Source organism: Microplitis mediator, chromosome 10 (genome assembly GCF_029852145.1).
Source record: "Microplitis mediator isolate UGA2020A chromosome 10, iyMicMedi2.1, whole genome shotgun sequence".
Taxonomy (NCBI): domain Eukaryota; kingdom Metazoa; phylum Arthropoda; class Insecta; order Hymenoptera; family Braconidae; genus Microplitis; species Microplitis mediator.
Genome location: NC_079978.1, coordinates 2,994,126 through 3,013,246, shown reverse-complemented (window position 1 = coordinate 3,013,246; position 19,121 = coordinate 2,994,126). Strand labels below are relative to the sequence as shown.

Genomic DNA, 19,121 nt, shown 5'->3' with positions numbered 1-19,121 from the left:
AGTTCAATGTTCTCATATTTATATAAATATAAATATATATAACGTAATTACTAAAAGTTAATTAATCGATTATAAAAATTATCGTCTTTTTATTTTAAAAATTTTTGTTTTCTTTTTTTATTAAAAAAAAAAAAACATCAAAATAAAAAATTTAATTGTTTTATATTTTTAAAAATAAATATATGACTTTTTAATAGTCAAGGTTAAAATATATGACATTAAAATAGGAAATAATCTTTAAAAATTGCAAATAAACCGATACAAGTAATAAATAATTTAAAAACACAAATTTTAATTATTCAGCAGGTAAATAATTAAATATTTAAAAATAAAAATATTAAATGACATAAAAAAAAAAAAGAGTAAAGTTATTGACATAAAAATAAATGAGTAAAAAAATAAGGTAACAATTTTCTAGTTTGTCTCCATTGCATGGTTCAACGAAGCTGACAATAATTATGAAGGCTACCTGGTGGGATTGAGTGGGGGATCGAACACCGTCCTGATGAAGTTATAAGACCGGATTAACAAGAGGAAACTCCGTCCAGTTGGTCAGTTTCAGCCTCAGTACATCACTCGCACAATGTTGCTCACGTAAGTACACATTACGTACTCATTACACCTTAATCATGATAATCACCAATTAATTACAGTTTATATACCAAGTAAATTAATCTTCCGCAATAAAAAAGAATCCCATACTTTGTCCTGCCGTCAATTCGCAATAAATCAATTAAATAAACCATTAAATAAATAATTCAATTTTAGTTACCAAGTTTTAATTCGCGACACGACTGTCCCCGGAACTTCAAAGGTCATTAGAGTACTCGCTCTGCATTAATTATTTTTTACGCTTCGTACTTTTTTATTTATCTATTGCCGTTGCCTTCCATTCACCAGTCGATGAAATCTAGTCTGTAATTATAAATAATTTTTATTTTATTTTTTAATTTAAGGTACCGATTGATAGCAGCCTTGGCAGTAACATCAATTTGTTACTGCGACACTTCAGTAACCGCAGCAGATGATGACGATGATCCCTCACTTGTAGCACGTGCCCAAGAATTACTGGACAAAATAAACAGAGAATACGGGGAGTGGAATTACAAAGTATCGATAGCGGCATGGAATTACGCGTCAAATATCACCGATGAAAATTTATCTGTCCAATTAAATGTATCTGCAGAAGTTGCTAATTACGTACGCCAAGTGTACAAAGAAGTCACCGAATTCCCATGGGAAAATATAACAGATTATAATATTAGAAGGCAGTTTAAAAAATTAGCAACTCCTGGTTCCGCGGCTTTGTCCCAAGATGTAATTATTTGAATTGTTATAGATTAGAATTTGTAGTTGATTATTTAATTTGTTTGTTACAGAAATATATGCAGTATGATGAAGTCATTAACAAAATGCAAAGTACTTACTCTACTGCTAAAGTTTGTCAGTACAAAAATACGAGTAACTGCAATTTGTCACTTGAACCAGAGCTCACTGAGATAATGATCCACAGTCGTGATCCCGAGGAGTTGAAATATGTGTGGCAAGCGTGGAGAAACGTCTCTGGAAAAAATGTCAAGGAAGATTTTACTAAATACGTTGAGTTGAGCAACGAAATTGCGAGATTGAATAATTATAGTGATATGGCTGCTTTCTGGATGAAAGAGTACGAAGCTGATGATTTTCCTCAACAAATAGGTAAATTTATTTTAATTTTTATCATTGATCTGTAGAAAATCGGGAGTGAATGCGGAGTGATTAGGAATTTTATTTCACTCCGGACTTACTTGGAGTTTTGGAGTAAAAAAACTCCGCATACGGAAATTGGAGTTTGTTTTTCATCGGAGTGGGGATTAAATAAATAGTCATCGCTCCGGATTTAATCCACGTTCTCTCCGCAAATTTTCTAGTGTAATTTAAATAATTAATCATTAAAAAAAATTTTAGAGTCATTGTGGCAGCAAATAAAGCCACTGTACCTCGAACTGCACGCTTATGTCCGAGGACAACTTCGCAAAAAGTATGGAGACGATGTTGTCTCAAAAGACGGCCCGATTCCCGCTCATTTGCTCGGCAACATGTGGGCACAGACGTGGAACAACATCGCGGATTTCACGACTCCTTATCCTGGAAAAAAATTACCGGATGTTACTGACGCTATGGTCGCCCAAGGTATGAAAAATTATAAAACAAATAATAACTTGGAAGTAACACTTTTTTAAATTATTTGTGTCAGGTTATAACGAGACCACAATATTCCGCGTCGCGGAAGATTTCTTCACTTCGCTAAACTTGAGCGCGATGCCCGAGTTGTTCTGGAAGAACTCGATCCTCAAAAAACCACCAGGCGTCGAGTTGATTTGCCACGCAAGTGCCTGGGACTTTTACGACGGAAACGATTTTAGAATAAAACAGTGCACGCGAATTAATATGGAGGACTTGCTGACTGCTCACCATGAAATGGGACACATTCAATATTTCTTGCAGTATAAGAACCAGCCGACTGTTTACAAAGAAGGAGCCAATCCAGGATTCCATGAAGCTGTTGGTGACACGATAGCGCTGAGCGCTTCTACACCAGAGCATCTCCAGGAGATCGGTTTGCTTGATGATCCTTCCACCAGCGACGAAGCCGTTCTCAATCACCTGTACTTGAATGGTCTGGACAAAATCGTCTTCCTGCCGTTTGCTTACATGATGGACAAGTGGCGCTGGGGCGTCTTCCAATCAAAGATCAAACCCGACACTTATAATTGCGAGTGGTGGTCACTCGCCGAAGAATTCCAGGGAATTGTTCCTCCAGTAGAACGCAGCGAAGATGACTTTGATCCCGGCGCCAAGTATCATATCGTCGCTAGTGTAGAATACATCCGTTACTTTGTCAGTTTTGTTGTACAGTTCCAGTTTCACAAGTCACTTTGCATCGAAGCCGGACAATATGACCCAGAAAATCCACAAAATAAAGCTCTGAGCGAGTGCAATATTTATGGAAACAAAGCAGCGGGAAAATTATTCCAGTATAAAATTTTTTTAAAAATTTATGATCCTGAAGACAGCCGTCGTCTATTAATTTTCGGATATTAAAAAAAAATTATAGAAAAAATTGCACCTATAGTTTTTTTAATTTCCTACATGTGCATTTTTTTTGTAATTTATTTGCTGAAGAAAAAACCTGAAAAATTCTAATTGTCTTCTAGCTCCAGGATCATAAAAATTTGATGTTTTGAAATAATGAAATATAGATATTAAATTTAAATTAATTGATTTTAGGTCAATGTTGGAGTTGGGATCATCGAGACCGTGGCCAGATGCGATGGAAAAAATAACAGGACAAAGAAAAATGGACGCAAGTGGTCTTCTTGAATACTTCAAGCCACTAATGGACTGGCTCAAAACCACAAACGCTAAAAATAATGAAGTAATCGGCTGGCAAAATTCTGACAAAAGTAATTATCAATAAAAGTTATTAATAAATTTATAAATAAATATTTTAATTGAATTTATTTTTTTTTCAGCTTGCATGAAAAAACCACAGGTGTAAAGGCGTTTTTTTAAGACAAAATAATTAGCTTATTATTAAATACCGACAAATACTTGATTACATTCCAATAAAATGGAAAAATACATAAATTATATTGTACATTGATTTTAAATTCACACATCAATTGATCGATCGGTTCGCGACTCACCTTAATTCGGAAAAAAAATATTTGTTTTAAATTCATCAGATTCATAAATAAATTAACGTTGTTATGCATCATAAAAATAATACTAGGACAAATGTACGTTATTTTGCTCTGTATTTGATCACAACTTAATTTTTAAAATTAAGCAACAGTATGAAAAAAAAAGAAATCATTTCATTTTCCACGGCCTCGGCCGCGTTTGCTCGCCGGTTTATCCGCCGGAGGCTTCGAGGTAGTTTTTTTAGTTGTACTTTTCGCTGCTTCTTTTTTCCCAGTAGTTTTTTTCGCCTAGAAAATTTTTATAAAATATATATGACTTGTAATTATAAATAAATAAATAAATACATAAATTTATACAACAATAAGAAACATAAAATATTTTACCTTGACCATGCGGTCAGCTTCTAAACTGTCATCATCATCAGTATCAGAAATAGTTTCTTCCCCCGCATCCATGTATCCAGAGTCTTCAGAAGTTAAATCTCCCGCGGCTTTTTTCTTGCTCGCCGGCGCAGCAAAAGGTGTCATAATTGAATTTTTATTATAAGACCGCGTGAACGCTGCCCTTACTTTTGAATCAATTACTTGGAAAGGATCGCGCTGTCCAGGCCACAAAGAAACTTCAACCAGTCCATCTAAATCTTCCCTAGATCCACAGAAAAATTTTAATTTGAATTAATTATCGCTCGGTAAAGTGACAAATCATGATTACGAGTGACACGACAGCCTACCTGAGTAAATGGTAATGATTCATGACATCAACAGCAGTGTCAACACCTTCAGTACCATTGAGTGCCAACGGGCGAGTTATTTTATCTCTCAGCGCATTAAGATAATCAATATTAATTGCTTCCTTGCTGGCGCCAGTAACAAGCCGCGTGTGTACCGTCAACTCTTGTAATATTCTGTCAAATTTACCGCGCTTGGAATTGCGTCCAAGCCACGAGGGAAAATTAATTTGCGCGCCGATGTGTCCCGACATCAGGGTTCCGGGAATTACAGATGAGTAGCAAGCTTGCACTGGCAGTAACGCCCATGAATTTTTCTCGCGAATCGCCCGCTCTACGAGGTCGCCCATTGACAAGCTGTCAGCACTGCTGGCAATTCTTTCCAACACTTGGTCCCTGATGAATAAATAATATTTGTTAGTATTAGTGTTGATTTTATTGTAATTAATTAATTAGCAAAAACTTACTTGGGAGCTTTGGGTACGACTGATAAATAATTTTCCTGAACGAATAGCCCAGCAATGTTGTAATCGTGGAAGAATAAATCGCTCTTGTCATGAATGCTCATATTTTTGTGCTCTTCCGCGCTGAAGACTTTGCGGACGACATCCCAAGGCCCGAGTTTGAGATCTTTGTTGATGTCACCAGATATCCTGCTCTCTTTTTTGTCAGCTGGCTCACCTTTGAGCATCGCCAGGTGATTGATGACCTGCCGGATGTCAAAGTTGGTCGACTGTACCAATCGGTCCAGGTTCTCAGTAGATATGGAAATATTTTCTTTGCAGCAGAGCGACTTCATCGCCCCGCGAATCTGCTCCAGTTTGGGCTTCTGGAATCTTAAATCGAAGGTATAGTTTGAGAGGGTCCTCATCTTGGGGTGATTGCGGTCATTACAGATGCAAATAATGGGAACATCTGATGCTTTTATCAGGCTTATGAGTTCTTGGAGTCCACCGCGATCTTCATTACCAGCCATGCCGTCGACTTCGTCCATCAGCAGGACATGTTTCTTGGACGCTTTAGTTTCGGAATTATTTGAGAAGTAACCCTTGACACTGGTGTTTGATAGCAGAGTTGATACTTCTTCTTTGAGCAGACGCTTGCTCCGGGTATCCGAAGCATTGAATTCAACTAGATCGTAGCCCAGTTCATTACAGACTACCTGCGCAGTAGTCGTCTTACCAATACCAGGTGGACCGGACATCAAGGCGGCTTTGAAAAATCCTCCGTCGTCATTTTTAGCCCACGGAGAAGGTTTAGTTGGCTTTACTTTACCACTTTGATTTTTGTGCCAGTTCATTATCCAGAAATAAAGTTTTTTAGCACAACTTTTGTCTGTGTGCTGGCCTATTATCTGTTTCATTGTTTTCGGACGGTACTTTTCTACCAGAGCTTGAATATGATCGCCACCGACTTCCGCTTTAACTGGGGTTGAATCTTTGCTAGTTGAAGGTCTTGCTGTTTCGATAGAAGTTGATGTACTCGTTGAATTCTCCTTGGAAGCTGCCGGGGCTTTGAAAAGACTGTCCTCATCCTTGACCACCTTTTTAACTGGAGTTTTAACGGGACTTTTTTCGTCTCTTGCAGACTTGACTTCAACAGAAGGTTTTTTCGGCGGCGACTTAAAGTCATCGTCAGTAGACGATTTATTGAGACTAGTGTCTTTCTTTTTGCTGCGATTGTGTATCACATCGGTTGACTTTCCCGGCGGTCTTGTGCGAATCATCTCCAGCAAATCGTCCTCAGTTACCTTTTTAACATGCAGAGAATCAGCCTTAGCGAGCTTTGATTCTCCAGCAGCGTCTCCTACTACAAGATAATTTGTTTTCCTAGACAGTGCCGCGACGACGCGACCGCCATACTGCTTGATCAGATCATCAACTTCATTGCGCTCCAAAGATTCAAGAACTCCAGTTACCACAAAACTCAGACCAGCTAGACAATTTACAGCTCCCTTAGGAATTTCCTTAGATCCAGGATTTCTAGCTCCCCCTCTATGCAAGTACTGTTGGTAAGCAGCAGCATGTTGTTTCTTCTTATTGATATTTTCTTCATATGGATCAGCTGCATCTTCACTGTCCTCTTTTTTCTTTTTGTCAACTTCAACCTTCAGATTTGAATGCGCTGCTTTTTTACCTTCTTTCTTATCTTTATCTTTGACTTTAACTTTGTCTCGATTCGTGTCCTTTAATTTTTCTTTTTCTTTTTCTTTTTCCTTTTCCTTTTCTTTTGCATCTTCACTGAGTTTAAATTTTTTAGGCGGAGTTTCATTATCGCTATTACTCGTCTTGCGTTTTACACTAGACTGTGCATTTTTCTTCTTATCCTCATCCAGGATCATCGACTCAATATCCGTTGTGTCCAACTGACTCAGTGTCGCCTCAAACTCTTTGTCATCATGAAAACTTGCCTCCTCCTCTTGTAATTTTTTTGGTACAGACAAATTTTTACGTTTGATCGGTTCCTTACCAAAGACACTGTCAAGTGTCACAGGTTTCAATTCTTTTTCTTTTTCTTTCTCCTTCACCTTCTCCTTTTTAACTGGACTCCTGGAGATGCTGGTCTTCTTAGTTACCGTCTCTTCGTCTTCGGAGTCTGACAAAATATGTTTTCCCGGTTTTCTAGTCTAGAAAAATTTAACCATTGGTTTAAAAAATTTAAGAATTAATAATTGGATTAATTAAAAAAAAAAAAAAAATACTTTTTTAGTTTTATTTTTATTATTTGAACTGGAAGCATGAGATTCGTCCTCGTCAGATGACACCAATGGTTTTTTATTGACTTTTGTTGGTTTGACAGCTGGCGGAGTTTTATTTTGTCCTTTTGGAAATGAAAAGTATGACCGAATATCCTAGAATTATTTTTATAAATAATTTAAAAGTTTTATATTTTTTACTAGATAACCTAAAAAATGATTCGACGAATTATTTATTTGTACTTACACGTGACATTATCAGTGATTTTGTTTAATTATACGCAGATTTAACCCACAATTATTTTTATCAACAATTTAATTAGAGTAATTATTTTTTAAATTTAAAAATATGTTATGTACACTGATATTATTTGTATTACTGAATATTAGTTTGCAAGCATTTTATAACCGGCATCAATTTTTTCCCGCGTAATTTGATTGCTTTTTTTTTTAAATTTCAAATAATAATTGCGGAGAAAGGTGACAATTATTGCGCACTACGATTTAGTTTAATAAAATATAAATTAGTATGACGTAATTGTTTATAGATTTAAAAAATTGTTTATAAAGTTAGTAAGTAAATAATGAAACTGTAAAAAATCTCTAGCTTGTGTCGATAAAATAGAAATTGTTTTTTAACAACTGATAAGATCCCGAAATTTAAAGTTGGAAAAAAAATTTTGATATAGATTTATATATATTTATGATCAGGGATGTGATATGATTTGAATTTTGATTATTATTTATGACAAAAGTATGTAAAAATGATTATTGGCTGCTAATTTATTTGGGTTTTCATTCGGTTTTATAAGAACAAAAAATTTGAATTTATTGTGATAAAGATTGAATTCAAAAACCGATCGTGAGTTTAGAATTTTTGAAAAATTTTAAATAAAAAATTTTGAACAGGATTCATAGTTCTAGGTGTAATTTTATTGTGCCAGCCGTTTGAATTTTTAAATTAAAAAGATTTTTAATCTAGAGAAGATTCTATGAATTTCGAGTTTCAAACTGATTTTCCAAAATTTTTATTTAAAAAGAATCGATAAAAGACACAAGTAGCACGCGGCTTTGTGACAAAATGAAATTTGTCTTGTCGTTTTCAAAGACATCGTTGTGACATCTTACAGTTATAGTTATTCTTTGCTACTTGGGTATAGGCAAATATATTTTTAAGTTGTAGCTCACTATCATAAGCTACTGTGTATGCGAATGAAAATGGTCATACAGGTCAAGAAGACGAAACTGGACGAAACTTCAAATCATCTGTCCAAAATAAAAAATTTCTCTCCGAAATTTATGACTTTTTCCTGCTAGAATACGTAGACACTATCAAAAAATGGTGATATTGTGTGTAGTTATTACGAAAAGGGACAAAGTTATGCATTGTTTATAAATGTACGCTCATACGTACTCTGATTCAGCTCCAAAACTCATCAACAATGAAAAAATATCTAGAAATCGATGATTATTTCTAGACTTTTCGAGGGAATCTAAGGTACAGAATCAATTTTGTCTAATAATCGATATAATTACAATTTAGAACAAATATCACTTACATCAGCGTTGATATATAATGATTAAACTTTCAGTAAATGTCATTAGTCACAACATTTTTTGCGTATTGTCAGTTCGTTTTTGCAATCTGCAAGTCGTGACTTAAACTGTATAAATAATAATTTATTAGTTAATACCTAAACAGGAAGTTTGAAATTAAAATGGAAGAAATTGTGTATCAACATGTATTTGAATTAATTTTTAAAAGAATACATGATCCGATAGTACTAGAAAAATTTAAACGAGTCAATATTAATTGGAATCAATCTATCGATAAAATTTTAGAAACAACAGATTTATGGAAAAACGCGTGTTTGAATGAAATCCCATCGGAATCAATGACCAGTATGATTACTAGATTATTTCCGACGGTTCATTTCGAAAATTATCATCAACTTAACGACTCAATACTCTGGCGTTCTCTTTACATTTCCTATAGAAAGTCGATGATACTCTCGAAACTTCAACCTGTAATCCAAGTTAATTATGATTTTTCTGAACTTTTGCGTCCATATGACTACTTTTACTCGTTAGCAAGTTGCGGTAGAGTATTGGTCATCTTTATAAAAACTCTTTTGTGACTTCAATAGATTGACAAAATAAAAATTATTTTTTTTATCCTCTAGATAAATTTTTGGCTGTTCGAGAATATAATGGAAAAATTTATGTTTTTGATATTAATCAATTAAATGAACCTCTGTACACGGTAGACTTTCAAAACCCGATAAGTGCCATCAAATTTTGGTTTCCTGGTATATATTTTTAATCTTAATCATCAATAGTATTAATTTATAATCTATATCAGTTAACAAAGCCAATTTCATATGCATGAAAAATTTTATTATTTTAGATACCGGTGAGCTATTTTTAGTTGCAATTATTTTACCTCATCACATTAAATTTTGGAATCTTGGACGCATGGTTGAAGTTCCGTGTATCGGTAATGCTAAAGGGTCATATATATGGTAAAAAAAATTTCAATTTTAAATAATTCTGGTGATATGGTACAACTTTTATTTAATGAATTTTTTTATCTTTTTATAAAAATATTTTTTAGCTCCGGTACAATAGATAGATTACTCATTATGCACATCAAGAGAGGTTTATTTGAATACAAACATACTGATGACGGTATTACAGCATATCGTATAATGGATCGCTTAGAACCACGTGCGCTCAGTATGCAATTACACTCAGAAAATAACAAAGTAAGTATAATAAATGAATATTAATTTTAAAGAAATTATAAGTAGATTTGTTATGTAGAGAAGATCGGATTAGAATATTCAAACCGCAAGATATTTCTTCCGCCATGAAATTCTTTTTTTCTGTGTACGACTCAGAGCAAAGCAAAAATTTTTATTATCAGGAGACATACTTACAGTTATTAGATAATAAAACTAGAAGCTAGATTTGATCCAAAATAAAAAAAGTTGTTATATATATCATCTATTCTATTCACACAAACCTGAAAATTATCCGATAGTTTACTGTGCCCCGGCTCTCTTAACTTGAATACCCATATAATAATTTTTTTTAATTCTTGAGCAAGTCTGCTCTCAAGATCGATAGGTGCTAGTGTCTTGTTCTACGTTATGTGTCTTGCTGCAGATACTTGAGACCAAATTTAAATTGTAAGACTTACACAAAAAATTCGTGCCAGATTATAATTCAATTCTGGAGGAAGATTATACTTGAAAATAGCTGCGCATGACTTGCTCAAGATCTGCTCAATTCTCGAAATTTACCTTGAGCTTTGAGCAAATCTTGAGCAAGCCATGCGTAAGTATACTACTGTAAGTTATACTGGTGCAAGAAATGCGTCGGACACTTTTTTATTGCACTGTGTTCAAGATATCTTTAATATTCTTGCGTACGATACCATGAGCAAAACATTCACAAATCTTACCATAGGTTTCTTGATACACGATCTTGCGAAAGACACATACGTAGAAAAGACACTAGCAGCTAGTAGTCTTGCGCAAGATACTTACTCCAGAATCTTGCTCGAACATGTGTTACTAGGATACATTCTCATTAACTGTATTTATTACAGATAACAATTGTAGCAGATTATCCAAATTTTCTACGGTTATTCAATTATCGATTACCAACATCTGATGAAGGAAATGATTTGATTGAAGTAAACAGGAGATCACATTATGACGAGAGAGAATTCACTGATTCAATTCATTATCGTCCACCCGCATATTTGTTCCTCACTTCTAATGTTATATTGCGGATAAAAAGTTAGTTTTTATTTCGTTATAAAATTTTAATAGATGAAATGGTAAATTTTGTGATCATAGGTATGATTATAAATAACAAATAAACAAATCTTTTTCCGTTGCAGACATCGCTGAAATAAGTTCTCTCATATTTTACGATCCGCGGTTTAATTGGCGTATTCATTATCCATTTGAAAAATTCGGTAAAAAAAATGTCGTAACTTCTGGCATATTACACGGAAAACTTTTGATTTTAGGATTCAAATCAGGTATGCAATGTTCAATTAAAATTCTTTTTTTTTTAATGCTGATGTTACTTATTTTGATGCTGATGTCCTTTATTTACAGGTCACGTACGAATTTTTACTGTTGAAAATATTGAGTTGCTTAGAAGATCTAATTTAAGTCTTCGTTCAGGAATTGAGTATCATGTAGCCGACAAATCGATTAAATGGTTGGAACTTTTTGAGACTCGAAAAAAATTAGTTATCATTGCAATGGCAGACCTTAAAGTCTATTCTATTAATTTTTATCCCAACCGCACTCGGATAAAAAACGATAAATGTACTATACTATAATTATATCTAGATATATACAAATCATATCTAATAATATATAATCTATATATAATGAGATATAATATGTAATTATATGTAATTACATATTATATCTAGAAGAATTATATGTATAGAAGAAGATCTAATGTAATTATTAAATCATCATTATTTCAAATAAATAAATTATAACATGTATTGAAATTTTTCGAGAAAATAAAACAATCAATTTAAATATTCAGGAACATATATATTTTTTTGTTAATAACATCCCGTAGCATAATTATAAAAGTATCAAAATATTCTATAACCTTCTGAATCCTCAGTGGAAAATCTCGTTACACGGAAAAAAATAAACTTTAAAAATTAGTGTTTGAAATTATAACCCGAAACCCGGGTGTCAATATGGGGAATTTTAACATTCAAATAGTAAATTTTATAATACGTGTCGTCTATTTTCCAAGTATCAGATACGATTTTTAACGTTCAAATAGAAATTTTTGTTGCATAGACAATAAATTTTCATACTTATTCTGTAATCATTAACGTGTGAATCATAAATGAAAAAAAAATACTATTTAGAATGATAGTGTTAACTGATCACTTTATCATTATATTACTTGTCGTTCTCAATTTACGTAGTTAATTTTTTTCCGTGTACAGATTTTTGACAAAATGAATTTTACTTTTTCTGTCAGGAATGCGAAATTATCTTATTAGCTTGATGACATTTATATAGAATTTATCAGTCATCAAATGTTTTTCCCAAAAAATCCCAAGTAGTACGGAGACAACTTTAAGATGTTGAAAAGATCTATACGTTTTTTCAATCGAAATTACTTTTGTAAGACGAAAAAGATCATAAACTATCTATGACTCCTAAAACCAACAACTGTACCTCTTATTTATGTATGAAAATTTGGCTTCTAGACAAAATAAATTTTGTCTTGTGTTTTGAAAGACATCTTAAAGTTGTCACTGTGCTATTTGGGTACGGGAAAATATATTTTGAAGTTGTAGCCTACTGTCATTGTTCGTACAATGTACGATCATGCGTACTTTGTTTGTTTCAACTCTAAAACTTACCAACAATAGAAATATCCAGACTTGTATGATTATTTCTAGACTTTTCGAGAGCATGTTTGGATGTAAGCTACAAAATGAATTTTGTCTAATATAATCGATAAAATAACAATCGAGAAAAAATATGACTTACACCAGCGTTGATATATAATGATTAAACTTTCAGTAAATGTCATTAGTCACAACATTTTTTGCTTATTGTCAGTTCGTTTTTGCAATCTGCAAGTCTTGACTTAAAACTGTATAAGTAATAATTTATTAGTTAATACCGAAACAGGAAATTTGAAATTAAAATGGAAGGTGTTCTGTATCAACATATATTTGAATTAATTTTTAAAAAAATACATGATCCGATGGTACTAGAAAAACTAAAACGAGTCAATATTAATTGGAAAAAATCTATCGATAAAATTTTTAAAACAACGGATATGTGGAAAAGCGCATGTTTGAATGAAATCCCATCGGAACCAATGACCAGTATGATTACAAGATTATTTCCGATGGTTCATTTCGAAAATTATCATCAACTTGAAGACCCAATACTCTGGCGTTCTCTTTACATTTCGTATAGAAAGTCGATGATACTCTCGAAACTTCAACCTGTAATCCAAGTTAATTATGATTTTTCTGAACTTTTACGTCCATATGACTACTATTACTCGTTAGCAAGTTGCGGTAGAGTATTAATCATCTTAATAAAAACTCTTTTGTCACTTCAATAGATTGACAAAATAAAAATTGTTTTCTTTATCTTCTAGATCAATTTTTTGCTGTTGGAGAAAATCACGGAAAAATTTATGTTTTTGATATTAATCAATTAAATGAACCTCTGTATACGGTAGACCTTAAAAGCCCGATAAAAGACATCAAATTTTGGTTTTCTGGTATATTTTTAATCTTAATCATCAATAGTATTAATTTATAATCTATATCAGTTAACAAAGCCAATCTCATATGTATGAAAATTTGTGTTATTTTAGATACCGGTGAGCTATTTTTAGTTGCAATTGTTTTACCTGATTACGTTAAGTTTTGGAATCTTGATCGCATGGTTGAAGTTCCGTGTATCGGTAATGCTATAGGGTCATATATATGGTAAAAAAATTTCAATTTTAAATAATTCTGGTGATATGGTACAACTTTTATTTAATGAAATTTTTTTTATAACTATATTTCTTAGCTCCGGTACAATAAATAGACTATTAATTATGACCACCAACCGAGGTTTATTTGAATACAAACATACTGATGAAGGTATTACAGCCTATCGTGTAATGGATCGCTTAGAAGAACGTACGCTCAGTATGCAATTACACTCAGAAGGCAACAAAGTAAGTTTAATAAATGAATATTAATTTTAAAGAAATTATAAGTAGATTTGTTATGTGGAAATATCGGATTAGAATATACAGAAAAAAGGAAAGTTAAAAAAAAATATTTTCTTGAAGCGAAAAAAAATTCTTGCGCCAAGAAATTTTTTTCTAGTCCCCAGAAAATTTTTCTTTTTAATTCATACTGCATGATATTTCTTACGCCATGAAATTCTTTTTTTCTGTGTACGACTCAGAGCAAAGCAAAAATTTTTATTATCTGGAGACATACTTACAGTTATTAGATAATAAAACTAGAAGCTAGATTTGATCCAAAATAAAAAAATTTGTTATATATATCATCTATTCTATTCACATAAACCTGAAAATTATCCGATAATTTACTGTGCCCCGGCTCTTTTAACAATGAATACTCATACAATAATTTTTTAAAATTCTTGAGCAAGTCTGCTCTCAAGATCGATAGGTGCTAGTGTCTTTTTCTACGTTATGTGTCTTGCTGCAGATACTTGAGACCAGATTTAAATTGCAAGCCTTCACAAGAAATTCGTGCCAGATTATAATTCAATTCTGGAGGAAGGTTATACTTGAAAATAGTTGCGCATGGCTTGCTCAAGATCTCCTCAATTCTCGAAATTTACCTTGAGCTTTGAGCAAATCTTGAGCAAGCCATGCGTAAGTATACCTACTGTAAGTTATACTGGTGCAAGAAATGCGTCGGACACTTTTTCATTGCACTGTGTTCAAGATATCTTTAATATTCTTGCGTACGATGCCATGAACAAGACATTCACAAATCTTACCATAGGTTTCTTGATACACGATCTTGCGAAAGACACATACGTAGAAAAGACACTAGCAGCTAGTAGTCTTGCGCAAGATACTTACTCCAGAATCTTGCTCGAACATGTGTTACTAGGATACATTCTCATTAACTGTATTTATTACAGATAACAATTGTAGCCGATCATCCAAATACTCTAGAGTTATTAAATTATCGATTTCCAACATCTAATGAAAGAAATGAATTGATTGAAGTAAACAGGATATCATATTATGACGAGGGAGATTTAACTGATCAAATTCGTTATCGTACACCCGCATATTTGTTCCTCACTTCTAATGTTATATTGCGGATGATATGTAAGTTTTTATTTTATTATAAAATTTTAATGGACAAAATATAAAATTTTGTGATCAGATGTATGGTTATAAATAAAAAATTAAAAAATATTTTTTCGTTTCAGTCAGGGAAAGAAGATATCTCATATTTTATGATCCACAGTCCAACTGGAGTATGCATTATCCATTTAGAGGATACGGTGAAGACAATTACATAACTTCCGGCATACTACACGGAAAACTTTTGATTTTAGGATTCGAATCAGGTATGCAATGTTAAATTACAAATTTTTTTTTAAGCAGATATTACTGTCTTTTATTTACAGGTCACGTACGGATTTTTACTGTAGAAAATATTGAGTTGCTTAAAAGATCTAATTTAAGTCTTCGTTCAGGAATTGAGTATCATGTAGCCGACAAATCGATTCAATGGTTGGAACTTTTTGAGACTCGAAAAAAAATAGTTATCATTGCAATGGCAGACCGTAAAGTCTATTCTATTAATTTTTTTCCCGACCACCCCCGGATCAGTACCTCAAACACTACTCCGAGCAGTACCTGGGTAACAGAAAGTTCATGTAATGTAATGTAATTATGTCTAATTATATGCAATGCATATCTAACTATGTACAATCAATATAATTAGATATAATAATATGTGATTACATATTATTATATGTTGAGAATAATGGCCCGATGTAATTATTAAATCATGATTTTAAATAAATAAATTATGGCATGTATTGAAATTTTTTAAGAAAATAAAACAACCAATTTAAATACACAGGAACATTTATATTTTTTTGTCAATGACATCCCTTAGCATAATTATAAACGTATCAAAATATTTTATAATCTTCTGAATCCTCAGTGGAAAATCTCGTTGTACAGATTTTTGACAAAATGAATTTTACTTTTTCTGTAAGGAATGCGAAATTATCTTGGCTTGATGACATTTATATAGAATTTATCAGTCATCAAATGTTTTTCCCAAAAAATCTCAAGTAGTACGGAGACAACTTCAAGATGTTGAAAAGATCTATACGTTTTTTTAATCAAAATTACTTTTGTGAGACGAAAAAGAACATAAACTATCTATGACTCCTAGAACCAACAACTGTACCTCTTATTTATGTATGAAAATTTGGCTTCTAGACAAAATAAAATTTGTCTTGTGTTTTGAAAGACATCTTAAAGTTGTCACTGTGCTACTTGGGTATGGGTAAATATATTCTGAAGTTGTAGCCTACTGTCATTGTTCGTACAATGTACGATCATGCGTACTTTGTTTGTTTCAACTCTAAAGTTACCAACAATAGAAATATCCAGACATGTATGATTATTTCGAGACTTTTGGAGAGCATGTTTGGATGTAAACTATAAAATAAATTTTGTCTAATAATCGATAAAATAGCAGCCGAGAAAAAAATATGACTCACACCAACTTAAACATATAATGACTAAACTTTCAGTAAATGTCATTTGTCACAACATTTTTTGCTTAGTCAGTTCATTTCTGCAAGTCGTAATTTAAACCGTGAAATTAATAATTTATTCATAAATATCTAAACAGGAATTTTAAAATTAAAATGGACAGTGATTTGTTTCAACATTTATTTGAATCAATTTTTAAAAAAACAAATGATCCGATAGTACTAGAAAAACTAAAACGAGTCAATATTAATTGGAAAAAACCTATAGATGAAATTCTTGAAACAACGGATGTATGGAAAAGCGCATGTTTGAATGAAATCCCATCGGAACCAATGACCAGTATGATTACAAGATTATTTCCGATGGTTCATTTCGAAAATTATCATCAACTTAATGACCTAATACTCTGGCGTTCTCTTTACATTTCGTATAGAAAGTCGATGATACTCTCGGAACTTCAACCTTTAATCCAAGTTAATTATGATTTTTCTGAATTGTTGAGTCCACATGACTACATTCTCTCGTTTGCAAGTTGCGGTAAAGTATTAATCATCTTAATAAAAATTATTGTGTCACTTGAATAGATTGACAAAATGAAAATTATTTTTTTATCTTCTAGATAAATATTCTGCTGTTGGAAGTAATAACGGAACAATTTATGTTTTTGATATAAATCAACTTAACGAAATTGTGTTTACGGTAAATTTCAATCACTTGATACAAGACATCAAATTTTGGTATTCTGGTACATTTTTAATCTTAATCATTAATAATTTTGATTTATAATCTATAATCGGTTACAAAAGCCAATTTCATATATATGAAAATTTGTATTATTTTAGATACCGGTGACTTATTTTTAGTTGCAATTATTTCACCTCATCACATTAAATTTTGGAATCTTGTTCGCATGGTTGAAGTTCCGTGTATCGGTAATGGATTCGGGTCACATATATGGTAAAAAAATTTTAATTTTAAAATTAAATAATTATGGTGATATGGTGCAACTTTTATTTAATGAATTTTCTTTTTATAACTATATTTCTTAGCTCCGGTACAATAAATAGATTATTTATTATGAACTACGGACGTTTATATGAATACAAACATACTGACAATGGTATCACATCATATTTAACAAAGTGTATATCTCTCGATCCTGCAAGCACCATTTATTTATTCTCAGAAAACAACAAAGTAAATTTAATAAATATATACGAATTTTCAAAAAATAATAATTAGATTTATCATGTAGAGAAGATCGGGGTAGAAGACACAAAAAAAAACCGATTTCTTGGCACAAAAAAATTTTTATTCGCCCCAAGAAAATTTTTGCATTATAAATTAAAAAAGAAAACAATTCATATGCAAAATATTTCTTGCACCAGGAAATGTTTTTTTCTGTGTACGACTCAGAGCAAAGCAAAAAGTTTTAGGATCAGGAGACATACTTACAGTTAGATAATAAAATTAGACGTTTTGTATATATCATCTGTTCTAATCACATAAACCTGAAAATGATCCGAAACTTTACTTTGCCCCGGGTCTCTCGTCTTGAATACTTTGTTATTAACGAAATTTATTACAGATAATCATTGCAGCAGATGATCAGCAATATGCCGTAACGTTATATTCATTAAACTATCGATTTTCAACATCTGATAATCAAAGGAATTATTCGGTTGAAAATATGTGGATATCATATAGTAATGATAAACCATACACTGGCTTTTATTATTCCTGGCCCGTATTTTTTTTTCTTACTTCTAATGTTATTTTGCGGATAATGAGTTAGTTTTTATTTTATTATAAAATTTTAATAGATGAAATATTGAATTTTGTGATCATGTGTATGGTTATAAATAAAAAATAAAAAAATCTTATTTTTGCTGCAGAGGAGAGAAAAACATCTCTCATATATAATGATCCGCAAGCCGGCTGGAAAAAGTTTTATCCATTCGAAAATTTCGGTAGCGAAAATTTCGTAACTTCTGGCATATTACACGGAAAAGTTTTTATTTTGGGATTTGAATCAGGTATGCAATGTTAAATTAAAATTATTTGTTCTTACGCGGATGTTACTGTCTTTTATTTACAGGTCATGTACGGATTTTTACTGTAGAAAATATTGAGCTGCTTAAAGAATCTAATTTAAATCTTCATTCAGGGATTGAGTATCATGTAGCCGACAAATCGATTCAATGGTTGGAACTTTTAGAGACTCAAGAAAAATTAGTTATCATTGCAATTACAAACCATAAAGTCTATTCTATTAATTTTTTTCCCAGCAGTACCCGGATAAAAAAAGTTACATGTGATGTACTATAATTATATCTAATTATATACAATTCATATTTAATTATATGTAATCCATATACAATAAGATATAATATGTAATAACATAAAATTATATGTAGAAAATGGTCCAATGTAATTATTAAATCATCATGATTTTAAATAAATAAATTATAACATGTATTGAAATTTTTTAAGAAAATAAAACAACCAATTTAAATACACAGGAACATTTATGTTTTTTGGTCAATGACATCCCTTAGTATAATCATAAAAGTATCAAAATATTTTATAATCTTCTGAATTCTCAGTGGAAAATCTCGTTATACAGATTTTTGACAAAATGAATTTTTACTTTTTCTGTCAGGAATGCGAAATTATCTTGGCTTGATGACATTTATATAAAAT

The 19,121-nt window shown here is 31.9% G+C and overlaps 5 protein-coding genes across 6 annotated transcripts; 4 read left to right on the top strand and 1 right to left on the bottom strand.

Annotated features, from left to right (window-relative positions):
• The first annotated feature begins 438 nt into the window (after positions 1–438).
• LOC130675444 (angiotensin-converting enzyme-like) lies at positions 439–4,062 on the top strand. Its single transcript, XM_057481138.1, has 7 exons — positions 439–594; positions 957–1,317; positions 1,380–1,698; positions 1,948–2,172; positions 2,237–3,017; positions 3,271–3,446; positions 3,516–4,062. Exons 1-7 carry the CDS (start codon positions 584–586, stop codon positions 3,539–3,541), a joined length of 1,899 nt encoding a protein of 632 aa, XP_057337121.1. The 5' UTR covers positions 439–583; the 3' UTR covers positions 3,542–4,062.
• On the bottom strand, positions 3,836–7,664 carry LOC130675443 (replication factor C subunit 1). Its single transcript, XM_057481137.1, has 6 exons — positions 7,357–7,664; positions 7,116–7,265; positions 4,882–7,040; positions 4,418–4,810; positions 4,071–4,332; positions 3,836–3,974 (listed from the first exon to the last, which is right to left on the bottom strand). The coding sequence occupies exons 1-6, from the start codon at positions 7,363–7,365 to the stop codon at positions 3,861–3,863; spliced, it is 3,087 nt and encodes a 1,028-aa protein (XP_057337120.1). The 5' UTR covers positions 7,366–7,664; the 3' UTR covers positions 3,836–3,860.
• Positions 7,665–8,296: 632 nt separating this feature from the next.
• Positions 8,297–11,685, top strand: LOC130675616 (uncharacterized). 2 transcript variants are annotated; one of them, XM_057481402.1, is made up of 8 exons: positions 8,297–8,607; positions 8,702–9,209; positions 9,293–9,418; positions 9,517–9,631; positions 9,724–9,874; positions 10,723–10,915; positions 11,020–11,163; positions 11,243–11,685. In XM_057481402.1, the coding sequence occupies exons 2-8, from the start codon at positions 8,828–8,830 to the stop codon at positions 11,470–11,472; spliced, it is 1,341 nt and encodes a 446-aa protein (XP_057337385.1). In that variant the 5' UTR covers positions 8,297–8,607; positions 8,702–8,827; the 3' UTR covers positions 11,473–11,685. The 2 variants fall into 2 exon arrangements, with proteins under 2 accessions (XP_057337385.1, XP_057337384.1); XM_057481401.1 differs by lacking the exon at positions 8,297–8,607 and having other exon boundaries at positions 8,637–9,209.
• A 1,010-nt stretch (positions 11,686–12,695) lies between these two features.
• LOC130675614 (uncharacterized) lies at positions 12,696–15,727 on the top strand. The gene is made up of 8 exons (XM_057481398.1): positions 12,696–13,206; positions 13,290–13,415; positions 13,512–13,626; positions 13,712–13,862; positions 14,813–15,005; positions 15,110–15,250; positions 15,311–15,567; positions 15,633–15,727. The coding sequence occupies exons 1-8, from the start codon at positions 12,825–12,827 to the stop codon at positions 15,684–15,686; spliced, it is 1,419 nt and encodes a 472-aa protein (XP_057337381.1). The 5' UTR covers positions 12,696–12,824; the 3' UTR covers positions 15,687–15,727.
• A 612-nt stretch (positions 15,728–16,339) lies between these two features.
• On the top strand, positions 16,340–18,937 carry LOC130675615 (uncharacterized). The gene is made up of 7 exons (XM_057481400.1): positions 16,340–16,955; positions 17,038–17,163; positions 17,261–17,375; positions 17,468–17,615; positions 18,007–18,208; positions 18,314–18,454; positions 18,517–18,937. The coding sequence occupies exons 1-7, from the start codon at positions 16,574–16,576 to the stop codon at positions 18,744–18,746; spliced, it is 1,344 nt and encodes a 447-aa protein (XP_057337383.1). The 5' UTR covers positions 16,340–16,573; the 3' UTR covers positions 18,747–18,937.
• The last annotated feature ends 184 nt before the right edge of the window (positions 18,938–19,121 follow it).

What these genes read in the sequence shown, in the direction of transcription:
- LOC130675616 (XM_057481402.1), top strand. Translation starts at nt 8,828, where the DNA reads ATGGAAGAAATTGTGTATCAACATGTATTTGAATTAATTTTTAAAAGA. An exon ending in CATCAAATTTTGGTTTCCTG is followed by an intron (nt 9,419 to 9,516) that starts GTATATATTTTT and finishes TTATTATTTTAG; the next exon opens with ATACCGGTGAGCTATTTTTA. An exon ending in TACACTCAGAAAATAACAAA is followed by an intron (nt 9,875 to 10,722) that starts GTAAGTATAATA and finishes TATTTATTACAG; the next exon opens with ATAACAATTGTAGCAGATTA.
- LOC130675615 (XM_057481400.1), top strand. Translation starts at nt 16,574, where the DNA reads ATGGACAGTGATTTGTTTCAACATTTATTTGAATCAATTTTTAAAAAA. An exon ending in GGATTCGGGTCACATATATG is followed by an intron (nt 17,376 to 17,467) that starts GTAAAAAAATTT and finishes TATATTTCTTAG; the next exon opens with CTCCGGTACAATAAATAGAT. An exon ending in TATTTTGGGATTTGAATCAG is followed by an intron (nt 18,455 to 18,516) that starts GTATGCAATGTT and finishes TTTTATTTACAG; the next exon opens with GTCATGTACGGATTTTTACT.
- LOC130675444 (XM_057481138.1), top strand. An exon ending in CCGCGGCTTTGTCCCAAGAT is followed by an intron (nt 1,318 to 1,379) that starts GTAATTATTTGA and finishes TGTTTGTTACAG; the next exon opens with AAATATATGCAGTATGATGA. An exon ending in CTGGCAAAATTCTGACAAAA is followed by an intron (nt 3,447 to 3,515) that starts GTAATTATCAAT and finishes TTTTTTTTTCAG; the next exon opens with CTTGCATGAAAAAACCACAG.
- LOC130675614 (XM_057481398.1), top strand. Translation starts at nt 12,825, where the DNA reads ATGGAAGGTGTTCTGTATCAACATATATTTGAATTAATTTTTAAAAAA. An exon ending in TTACTCGTTAGCAAGTTGCG is followed by an intron (nt 13,207 to 13,289) that starts GTAGAGTATTAA and finishes TTTATCTTCTAG; the next exon opens with ATCAATTTTTTGCTGTTGGA. An exon ending in TGTTATATTGCGGATGATAT is followed by an intron (nt 15,006 to 15,109) that starts GTAAGTTTTTAT and finishes TTTTCGTTTCAG; the next exon opens with TCAGGGAAAGAAGATATCTC.
- LOC130675443 (XM_057481137.1), bottom strand. An exon ending in ATAAAAATAAAACTAAAAAA is followed by an intron (nt 7,041 to 7,115) that starts GTATTTTTTTTT and finishes AAATTTTTCTAG; the next exon opens with ACTAGAAAACCGGGAAAACA. An exon ending in AAGCTGACCGCATGGTCAAG is followed by an intron (nt 3,975 to 4,070) that starts GTAAAATATTTT and finishes AAAATTTTCTAG; the next exon opens with GCGAAAAAAACTACTGGGAA.